The 10,789-nt window shown below is 47.0% G+C and overlaps 1 protein-coding gene across 1 annotated transcript in view; it reads left to right on the plus strand.

The window, feature by feature from the left end:
• The window catches only part of LOC104075904 (rho GTPase-activating protein 32-like), a gene marked incomplete at its 3' end in the record, with an annotated part of 31,390 nt that extends 21,512 nt beyond the window's left edge, over positions 1 to 9,878 (plus strand). Inside the window, exons 5-11 of the mRNA XM_009576570.1 lie at positions 671 to 778; positions 2,014 to 2,159; positions 4,417 to 4,618; positions 5,397 to 5,542; positions 6,778 to 6,852; positions 7,444 to 8,295; positions 8,965 to 9,878. Coding sequence (XP_009574865.1) covers positions 671 to 778; positions 2,014 to 2,159; positions 4,417 to 4,618; positions 5,397 to 5,542; positions 6,778 to 6,852; positions 7,444 to 8,295; positions 8,965 to 9,878 — 2,443 coding nt within the window. The remainder of the gene's footprint in view (positions 1 to 670; positions 779 to 2,013; positions 2,160 to 4,416; positions 4,619 to 5,396; positions 5,543 to 6,777; positions 6,853 to 7,443; positions 8,296 to 8,964) is intronic.
• Between the last annotated feature and the right edge of the window lie 911 nt (positions 9,879 to 10,789).

Below are 10,789 nucleotides of genomic sequence, written 5' to 3' on the forward strand. Positions count from 1 at the left end.
TCCTCCTCGTGGGTGCTGGCAGTAGTGTTTAATATAACGGAAACTCTTTTTTTTTTTTAATGTGAACAGAAGCCTCTGAAGTTTAACCTTGTGTCTGCCTTATACACCTGTAAGAAACCTGCAGCCAGTAATTTCATCAGTAGAACTCGGATACAATTTGCTGGTTTTCAATATCCTGGGGTGTCTAAATAAATACTCCCCCCCTTACTGAGACTAACCTTCAACATCCTTTCCCCCCCTGCCCCCCCAACAAGCACTGCAGTGCTATCACATACAGCGCAAAGGGTGTATTTCTGTTGCACAGCATTACAGTGAAGCAGCCGAGTGATGGATTTCCAGGGCGCTCCGCTTCTGGATCCTGCTGTGCTGGTGGCATTTAGATTATTTCCGTCCACCTCAGTGCCTGCTGGATCCAGCCCTTGGCCTGCGAGCAGATGCTTTGGCCATCTTTTCATTAAGCCTGGACAAATCAGAAGAGGCTCCCCTCACCCCACCCCGGTGCAATTATTTGCTAAAGACAGCTTTACCGTCAGTCTTAGGGTACACAGTTCAGCATTTTTTTTCTGTGAGCTGTCAAACCAAAAGGAAATAATGAACTGGGGTTTGTTTTGTAAATTGCAGCATGGCTTTGCTCACTGGTGCTGAACATTTGCTATCTCCTCTTTTCCAGGACACTGGAGTTCCTAATGAGACACTTAGCTCGTCTAGCTGATTACTGCTCCATCACAAATATGCACACTAAGAACTTAGCAATCGTCTGGGCTCCAAACCTCCTAAGGTATTCTTTTTTTTTTCCCCCCTCCATTTCAATACAAGATAAATTTTTATCTTTATAAAAAACCTGTTCTCCAGAAAATCGTAACTTTCAGCAGTTGAGAAAGAGAGCTTCCTTTCTTCTGTCCAGTGTGCTCTTCTCCTCCTGTAAAATTTCTAATGGGAAGTTATTCCAGGCAGGGGCTTGAGACCAGCTGGCAAGCTCCTGAACTAGTGATGTAAAATAGTCCCCGCTGTTGAGAGTGGAACCACCCAGAGAGAACACCCGGTATTGCTCCGTCTCACCACAGTGCAGTTCAGTAGTGGCAAGGAAGGATTCCCCCCACCCGCAACCCTCTTTTCTAGATGATAATTTCCCCTCTCCTGCTTAGATGAGACTAGCGTGTCCTTGATCATCCCAGAAAATTTGTTCAGTGGCATTACTGATTTCCCATTGCATAAGTCTCTAGAGTCTAATTTGACAGCTTTTGGCTGCAAAAATTCAGACTTCTGGAAATGATCTTGGATAAATCTGTCCCCTAAAATTTGTTTTGAATGTGCATAATAAGGTAGTCTAAAATCAATGGTGTAATTTAAAAATTTTGCTTTAAAAGAAAAAAAAAGATCTCCCTGGCCTCTATTGTATTGATTTCTGGACTGCTTTTGTAACCAACCTGAGAAATCCGAGTCATAGATTCCCCTGTGTGCAGTTAATGAGGGTAAGCTCTTTTCTCCTTTCTGGTAGTTCACCCCAAGCAGTCAAATGATCTCTTGTTTGAGTTTGCTTTTGTGAATATCAGGGTACTTGCTCAGGAGGATCAGTTGGAGACATTCCCTGCTAGAGAGAAAATCACGGAGAAGGCCACAGTGAGCTTTGTACAATGCCACTGCATTAAACTGCTGCCATTCACAGTATCTGGAAAAAAGTTAAGAGAAAGCTCCCCACTTTGTGTCTGCAGTTCACTTACCTCGATCCGGACCTGCCCCACGCTCCTTTTCCTTCTAGACCCAGGGTTCCTCTTGCCGTTCCTGTAAGACTTGAACTCGAAACCAAAATCTGGATATAAATCACTACAGTCAGTACGATCATTTGGGTAATGCTTTGCTGAGATTTAAGCTCTTAACTGCCCCTAAAAAGTCTTGTCTGCCCGAGCAGCCAGGCACAATAGCTCAACGCATGCCGAAGCCTTACCCAAAAGGAGCGCGTCTTCCCATGTTCTTCTGGCTGTTCACATTTCATTTAATCTGCCTTTTCTTCAGGTCAAAGCAGATAGAGTCCGCCTGCTTCAGTGGAACAGCTGCCTTCATGGAGGTGCGAATCCAGTCAGTCGTCGTGGAATTCATCCTGAACCACGTGGACGTCCTCTTCAGTTCCAAACTCAGCTCAGTCATACGAGATGGAGCAGGTGCGTGTCTTCCTCTGCTGGCTTTACCTTGATCAAAAAAGGTAGCAGACGCTTAATGGGCATCTGAGCCTCCCCTGGGACATTTGAAATGTGTTTTTACTATAACCTAAAGGACAGATTTCCAGGATTATGATGTTAGAACCTGGCAGATACCGCCTGGTTTTAGAAATTGCTATCAGTACCTTTCTTAGAATCCAAGGACGCTCTACAGAAGTGCACATCTTAATGTGTGGCTGCTACTTTTATGTCCTAGCGCTGACAACTTGTAAGGAATCTCTTCAATCTTCGTCCCCCCTGCTCCCTCCCCTTCTTTCTAAAGCCGTCATCATCAATGCTCCTGCATGCTTATCCATTTGAGCTATCTCGCAGAACAACACAATGCATGATCTGTCTACCTTTATCAGCGCCTTAGAACATAAACAGAAATGAACTGATTTAAAGAAAGCTCTCTGTGCTCAGTAATGTTGACACTAAGAAACTTAGTCTTGCTCTTAACAGGGAATATTTTGACATCTGCTGTCCTGGTTATTTCTTCTGCATAGTCTGTATGGGTTAATTAGCAGGGCCGTCCAGCCACATGGCGCAGTCTGCGTTGGCCCTACAGCTATTGCCCAGTTCTCTGCTTGCGTTGCCGATTTGTGGCTTTAGGATGAGGAATGAGCTGTGACACATTTCTGCCCAACGCTGGACCACCTGAAACACCATTCAGCCTTGGAACCTACAAATTCCCCTGAGTAACTACTAAGACCATACCTGTTCCATTGAAAACAAGCAGAGTTGCACCAGGAGGAAGGTTCACTCTGTACATTAGATCAACAAACGTGGATACCACAAGCTATTATTACTCTTAAGCAGCATTAAGCGGGTACCATCTGCTTTGATAACCTGCCCTTCCTATGAAATGTGCACAGTCAGTGCAGTTGCCACCACCTGTGGAGCACAGATAGCTGTTTTTCCAGTATACTTGCTGCTCGCCACTTTTAAACAAGCCCTACCTCTACTTAGGATAGCAGAGTTGCTCTAAGTCCAGCTTTTGTTCCTACTGGAAGGCATTTTTAAGTCAATAGGAGCCAGAGGTTAGCTTGGCTGAACAGTAACAGCCCACAGCAGGCTGAGCTCTGCCAGGGGAAGATAAGCATGCTAAGAATCCGAGCCAAATGATTATCCAGGCTTAGAATGGACCATGTAAATTCAGCTAATTGTTTAATGACTTGGTCATTCGCATTCGGTGTGCTTTGACACAAAACTGGCCGGGAGAAGGGTCAGGCTATTTCACAGCCTATCAGCTAAGTGTAGGAATACTGTGCTAGAGCAAGGCAGCATCCTCTTCGGCGCTTCCAAGAGCCTCTGTTTTTGAGCACAGCTTCTTGCCTGTACCTTGCCCGTAAGAGGTGAAGGTGGTATTCCCAAGCCTGCTTTAAGCCATTCCAGGTCAGGCTATTGCAGAGACAGCTGGAACCCAAACTTCACCTGCTGACAAACACACGCGAGGCTGTGCACACTTTACACAAGAGCTGTGATGCCAAAAGGATAGTAGTAGGAATGGAACCAGCCAGGATGTCGGTGTGAAGGGACAGCATACTTCCCCCCACACCCCTTAACTCCTGTGAGAATAACCATATACATACTTGCACAATACGCAACGGTAAGCAGAAGACAGCTGCTCTTACAACAGGCTCCTTGTGCTCCTCCGTAGCAGCCTCCTCTACCCTGCAAGCTGACCTAACAGATCCTAGCAGCAGGAGGCAACATCAACTACTTTTACAAAAATGTAAATGTTCATCTCCAAAACCAAGCACAAGCTGTAAAAAAGCCAAGGGCAAGACACACAGCTAGATTCTACACATGAGCTTGTGGCAACTTCAGTCACACGTGGCATTTCCTGTTGCACCGAGAGGTGGAACCTGGGACTGACCGAAGCCAAGCTTTATAAGAAGAAAAAACCATCACTTTCTTTACAGACTTCTGCACAGAGACGAAGCTTAAGTAAAGTGTGTCAGTGAAGGTTTCTAACCTACCTGCTTCCCTCTGCCTTTTTCCTCCTTTTTAAAATACTCCAAGCTGCTCTCATAATTGAGAAATTTTTTTGTCATCAACATACCTCTGGCAAAATGGTTATTTTGACCACATCTTTCAGTGGCTGGGATAACAAAGATTTAGAAAAACACAGCACCTCCCTAGACACACAGACCCAGAGCTTTGATCTCTGTACTGCTGTTTTCTGACTCTTCCTGTTGCCTGTGGTTGTCCCTTACAGGGCACAGTTCTTTATCACGGCCCAAGTCTCTGTTGGTGTCTTCTCCTTCCACAAAGCTGCTCACTCTGGAGGAGGCACAGGCACGGACACAAGCCCAGATCAACTCTCCCATCGTGGCAGACAGCAAATACATCGAAGTGGGAGAAGGCCCTGCAGCTTTACAGGGGAAATTCCACACGGTCATAGACTTTCCATCCGAAAGGTAGAGACGAGTTTCCTTTCCAGCATGGGTTTTTTTGATTACAGCAAAAACTGGCCGATACTGACTTAGGCTAGCCGTACATCAAGTATTGTAGCCAGTTTTCCACCTGCTTTGGACTCTGTGAGGATTCAGCTTGCATCAGTTGTCTGGTGGACTTAGTTTTGCCATATAACTTCTGTGACACTCCCTCCCTTTTAGCAGGGTTATCATTAAATGTATAAAGCCATGTAGTATGTGATGCATATAGATGCCTGTGCTAGTCATGCACACAGAAATGTAAACAGGGTGAACACCTGGAAGCATTGAGGTTTTCCAGATTTCAGGACTAATTGCCTGTAACAAATCCAGGTTCCCCTCGAAGTGGAGCAGTTGGTCAGGCTTGACGACACTAGAAATTAAATATGGCAGTGGGAGGAGACAAATGTGATTTTACAGCATGAACGAAAGATGCTTTTGAATACCTTTTGTGGCTGCACAGTCCCTCAGAGAACTGGTGCGTCTGCCAGCTAAATAAAAGCCATCCCTTAGCTGCTGTACTGTACAAGTACGGAGCCTTTGCTCACCTGCATTGCACCCGCTTTGCATAGGTGGATGGAATTTACCCAGCAAGACTTTAGGGCTGAGCTGTAAGAATGAAAAAATCCTCAGCTATTTAAAAGAGGCCGAGTTTCTAAGCTTTGTTTCAGCAGAAACCAGATAGTGCTAGTAACAAACAACCAGTAGCAGGAACTAAATGCAGCTTCCCCCTCCAACAATTTGCTTTATTTTCTCACTCCAGAAAAAGACCGCCCAGCAAGATGAAGAAATCGCCAGTTGGCAGTTGGCGTTCCTTCTTCAACCTGGGAAAATCATCATCCGTGTCCAAACGCAAACTACAGCGCAATCCCAGCGAGCCCTCAGAAATGAAAGCCATAGCCCTGGCAGGTAAGGGTGCAAATCCAGCTTCCAAAAACCTGGGCTTTTCAGCAAAGCAGAATTCATGTTTGCAGCGTGTGCTTCTATCTCCTTCTAGCGTTCAAGCTGTGCATGACATCTTCAGTTAACTGCCGTCTTTCCTAAATGGATCTCGCAGTAGCTCAAGAGCTGAACCTGCTAGAGCACACACCTCTAACGCTTTCTCAGAGTAGCTTTTGAAAGGCAATATATGGGCAGCGCTATAATAAGACTCAGAATAATTCCTTCCGATGCTCTTACTATGAAATAAGAATACAGCCTGGCTCCCTTTGCTGCTCTCAAAAGACACACAATTAAACTAGGTAAAGGCACTTTTCCACAAACACATTCACCCCGAAAGCTGTACCAGTGTAACTAGGGAAGGCTTTTGTAGCCGCATCCGATGTACGTTGACTCTGAATTCTCAGCCCTTTCCATACATAGTTTACTGTCTCTTTCCAAATGCAAAAATAGCAACAATATGTTTTTGTGGTAAAACTCACCACAAACCCCTAAACATGGGCCAGTGAGGACTTTTAGCCCGTCTTCTTCCTGGTGCCATTTTCAAATTATAACCCTCATAGTCTTCAGTATAACAAACACATTGTATGAACGCAACTTTAAGACTGTCTCCTTGGAGCACTGTAGTCCTACTTGTTTAGTACTCGTAAAACAAGTTTTGTTAATAAATCTTACTTTCTTCCCCATTTTTAAGGGTTTTTGTTTGCTGGTATCAGCAAGTTATCACAGTCTGTATGTAGCCAGCCAGTTATCACAGTCTGTATGTAGCAGGATGATGTGGGGAGTTGCTTCCCAACCTGTCATCTGCAGCCAGTTACCATTTTGGCAAGTTACTTTTCCCCAGTCTGTAAAATGAGCATCAAAAATTGATTCACTCTCTTGTAATTGCCTCTTGCCCGACAGTATAGAATCATGGGTTGAAAGGGACCTCCGTAGGCCAGTCTCCCGTGCAAAATAGGACTACATCCGTCTTAGAGAGCAAAGCATGTGAACAGTGGAACAGGATAAAGGCTTTCTTTAAGGGCTTTGGAGTAAAAACAAAACGAAAAAACCCCAACCCCAAAAGAAAAAAGCACAACTGTTCCTCTCAGGACAGTGGTGCTGTCGCTAGAAACCCGTTTGTGTTTTTCCTGCCACCATTACATAGCCAAATAGAAGCCACTTTTATAATTCGGCTTGTCACTGTCTCGGTTGCATTTCCTTAGGTGGACGAGGAGACAGCGGGACTCTTCGCTCAGCTAAAAGCGAAGAATCGCTTACCTCTCTGCATGCTGTTGATGGTAAGACAAAATTGTACCTACACTTTTAACGTGCGTGGATTAAAAAAGGCAGTTTGACATTACTGACTGCAGATACTCAACAGAGCTGATTTTCCACCCCTCCAGAAAAAGCTGGACTTGCTATTTAATGAAGCAGCTCACCGCTGCCCACCACAGATGGGTATCACAGAGAAATGCTCTTCAGGTCTTTGTTTTCCTTCTAAGGTTAAAAAAAGCAAAACTCTTGCTTTTGTATAGCCGGCACCCCTTACATTCATTCCTTGCCATCTCCCCTTTCTATTCTAAGGTGGAGAAGACGGCATCGGGAAGGAAGATGCTTTCTAAGAAAGCCTTAGCTCTACAGCACACGTAAACTAGTTTTGCTTTTGCACATAGCTTAGTTTCAGACTAGATCGGACCTGGCAACTGCTGTAAAAGAGTTTGAGCAATCGTAATTAACAGTTACCGCTAACTACATGACTTTTGTGTTTGGAGTTCACCAGGTGAGCATCTTACACACCGCCTTGAGACTACTTTAAAAACGACACCGAACCGTCACCTCCTGGACAGTAAGATTCTGACACTAATCCGTCTGTATCTACTCGTTCCTAGGTGAATCTAAACTGTTTCGACCCAGAAGACCTAGGTCCAGTAGCGACGCATTGTCCGCTTCCTTCAATGGAGAGCTCTTAGGAAGCATGAATCGCTGCAATTCTTACGACAACCTTCCCCACGACAACGACAGTGACGGGGACGAGGGGCTCATCCACGTCCCTGCCCTGATTTCTCCTCGATCTGCTGAAGACGTTGACCTGAGCCCACCGGATATCGGAGTCGCTAGCCTGGATTTTGACCCAATGTCTTTTCAGTGCAGCCCGCCCCAAGCAGAGTCCGAGTGCCTGGACAGCAGTACCTCCCTGCTGGAGTCAGTTGGCATAAATAAGGAGAAGCCAAGCCTACTAAAGAAGGATTTAGAATCAGGCAGCCAGTCCCAGACACCAGGCAGTGCCACGAGCTCTGAGCCAGTCTCCCCTTTCCAAGAGAAGATGAGTCCCTTCTTTACTCTGGACCTGAGCCCAACCGAAGAGAAGGCTTGCAAATCCCACGCCTTCTCGCCCAAGATGGGGCGAAAGCCCATCAAATCACCGCCGCTGACCACATCAGAACCTGTCTCCTTCGCACTGCCCAGCCGCATGTCAGAAGCAATTGGAGGAGTGCCCGTCACATCCCGAAACTCCTCTGCTTCCAGCTGGAGCAAAGGGATGGGCATCACTGATACCACAAACAGGTCCCCAACCCAGATGTCCTTGCCCCTAAAAAACAGTGAAACAGGGGAAGGAGCCCACCAAGAGCTACAGCATGCCCAGCTAGTGGCTGCTGGCAAACCAGAGTTGCCAGAAGAAGGGGAGAGACCAATGTCAAGCAGTCAGAATAAGACTGTACCCACTGGACACACACAGCCAGGTACAGTGCATTTTCCTCCATTCTTTCTTTAAGTTCCAAAGGGGACCTGCTCTCAAAAACGTCCTCCTCTGCGTGCCTTTTAGGAGAGGGGATTGCCCGTCAGTTCTGATCACAAGTGTCTTGCAGGGCTGTGCAGATCAGTAAGGTCTTAACCTCTGCCTTCTCCCTACATCACACAAATCTCGGATAATTTTCCATAATACTTTGTATGCCACTTTTTTTTCCCCCCCATCCTGTCATGTGTGAAAATCTATAGCATGTCCTTCTAAATCATTTCAGCCAATAGACCATCTAAGACTACTCTTTTTTTTTTTTTTTTAAATTAAAAATCTGCCAACACTCGAAGGAGGGACCTTTTCCCCTAAAACCTTATGATCAAAATTGTGTAAGGGTATCTCATTCTCTGCTACCTACCTCCCTACCTCTCTAGAAATGCAAGAGGAGCCTTTAGACAATCTCTTGTGTTTTCTTCCTTTTTGTGATGAACTGCTGTGCTATTGAGCAGCAGGTTTGCATGTGAGACAGAAGATAGAGTGTTTCACATCAGAAGGAATTGCCACTGTGGAAGTGTGGAAAGCATCTATTTTTTTATAATAGTCATTAAGGTTAGGTCACTCTCCTTATTGGGTAACATAAAATCACTCTCTCTCTCAATTTTCCCCCCATTAGGAGCAGTTGCCCTCGACTCCCCCCAGGATCCTGTTCCCGTCAGTTCTGTGTCTCTTATCCCTCCTCCTCCTCCGAAAAACGCAGCGCGCATGCTAGCCCTAGCGTTAGCCGAGTCCGCACAGCAAGCATCCGCTCAGTCTCAGAAAAGGCCAGGAGATGCTCATTCTGAAAGCACAAATTACGGAGAGACTGAAGCTGGCACAGCTCTAGAAAAGCTCCATCTCTCTGCTGGTGCTGGTGCTCCAGACAAGCTCCACCTGTATACCGGTCTGCCCGAGAACCGACTTCACTTCCAGACTGGTGCACCAGTAGAGCAGGATTTCCAAGGTAGCAGCACGCCCGGGGAGCAGAACCACCCGCCAGGTGCGCCTGGAAACCGGGACCCCCCCGCTCTCCACACTGGCGTGCCTGGGGACATGCCTGGTAGCAGAGATGCAGAGCAGGAGCAGTCCAGCTTCCATCCGGGTAAAGCGGGGGACAAAGACCACTTCCCCTGCCATGCTGGGGACTGGGAGCACACACACCACCCTGCTCCAGGTGCACTGCCTGACTGGGAACCACCCACAACAGACTTGCCTGTAGATAAGCCCCACCTCCGTGCATGCATGTCTGGGGACAAGCACCACATTCCCATCTCCACAGCTGATGACAAACTTCAGTCTCCTCCTGTCGTAGCTGCCGGGGAGAAGAGCCCCCCGGCTTCAGTGCCGTATTTAACGACCATCCAGACAACAGCAACCGAGCCTAACCGCGGCCCAGCAGGTCCAGCCACAACTCAGGCAGACGTCACCGTTACAGCCGCGCAGCGTGCGCTCACAACCAGCCAGCCCGCCGCGTCGCAGAGGCAAGATCACCAGTCTGCAACGGGACAAGTGCCAGCGGCCTCCGCAAAAGCATCGAGCAGTTCCAGTCAGGTACGTGGATGTGCCCCCCAGCCTTGCACGAATTTGCAAGCGCAGTGTCGGTGCACAGGTAATCTGTAATTGTAGGAGGCTGAGCTCTGCGAGAGTCGGTCCAAATCCCAATGGCAAGAGGCAGGGGATTCACAGGTTACTGGAAATTACGCGCGTATGACACAGACGCAGCCTCAGAGGAAAGCAGCGCAGAATTTCCTAAGGGAACATCCTGATACACCCGCTCTCCTTGGTTTTAAGGAAAAAAGTATCCGCTGGAGTGACCGATACAGGCAATGCTAGTTTAGAAGTGCTCAGAAACAAGAAAGCATTTTTGCGTCCTCTCTTCACCGAGGCTGACGATATCCTCTTCCAACATCCTCTTTAATAAAGCAGGTCAGATTCCCGGTGTGAGTTAGACACGGAAGCGTTCACTCAGAAATCCAAACTACCTGCTGCCCATGAAACATGCGCACCTGCAGCCTGTCTTAAGCACTGTAGCCACGTTTAAGGAAGGGATTTCTGCTGCATTACACTACCTGATCTGCTCAGCAGGGTGTCAGGAGTTTAAATCCAGGTACATTTTCATTAAGACAAGTACGTTTATAAAGCAGACCACCTAACAAAACACTGCGGGCCACTGTGTAAAAGTTTTAACTTGTTGCTATAAAGAGGCAGCCACCTCCTCCCCTCTCTCCAGTTCGACATTTGCAGAGAGAGCCCAGAGCCCCTCGGCTGCCGTTTGTGACAGGTCCTGAAATCTCCCAGAGGCCCCATGCTGCCCTTGCTGCGAAAGGGATTACGCATCTCTTCCTCTACAGCGAGCAGCACTAGCTCTCCACAGCAAACAGAAACCAGGCACAGAAAAAACTTACATTGAGCTAATCTGTACAAGCACCTCTGATATTTTAACTACAGATTTTGGGGGGGGG

This window comes from Fulmarus glacialis, unplaced genomic scaffold (assembly GCF_000690835.1).
Source record: "Fulmarus glacialis isolate BGI_N327 unplaced genomic scaffold, ASM69083v1 scaffold9854, whole genome shotgun sequence".
NCBI lineage: Eukaryota > Metazoa > Chordata > Aves > Procellariiformes > Procellariidae > Fulmarus > Fulmarus glacialis.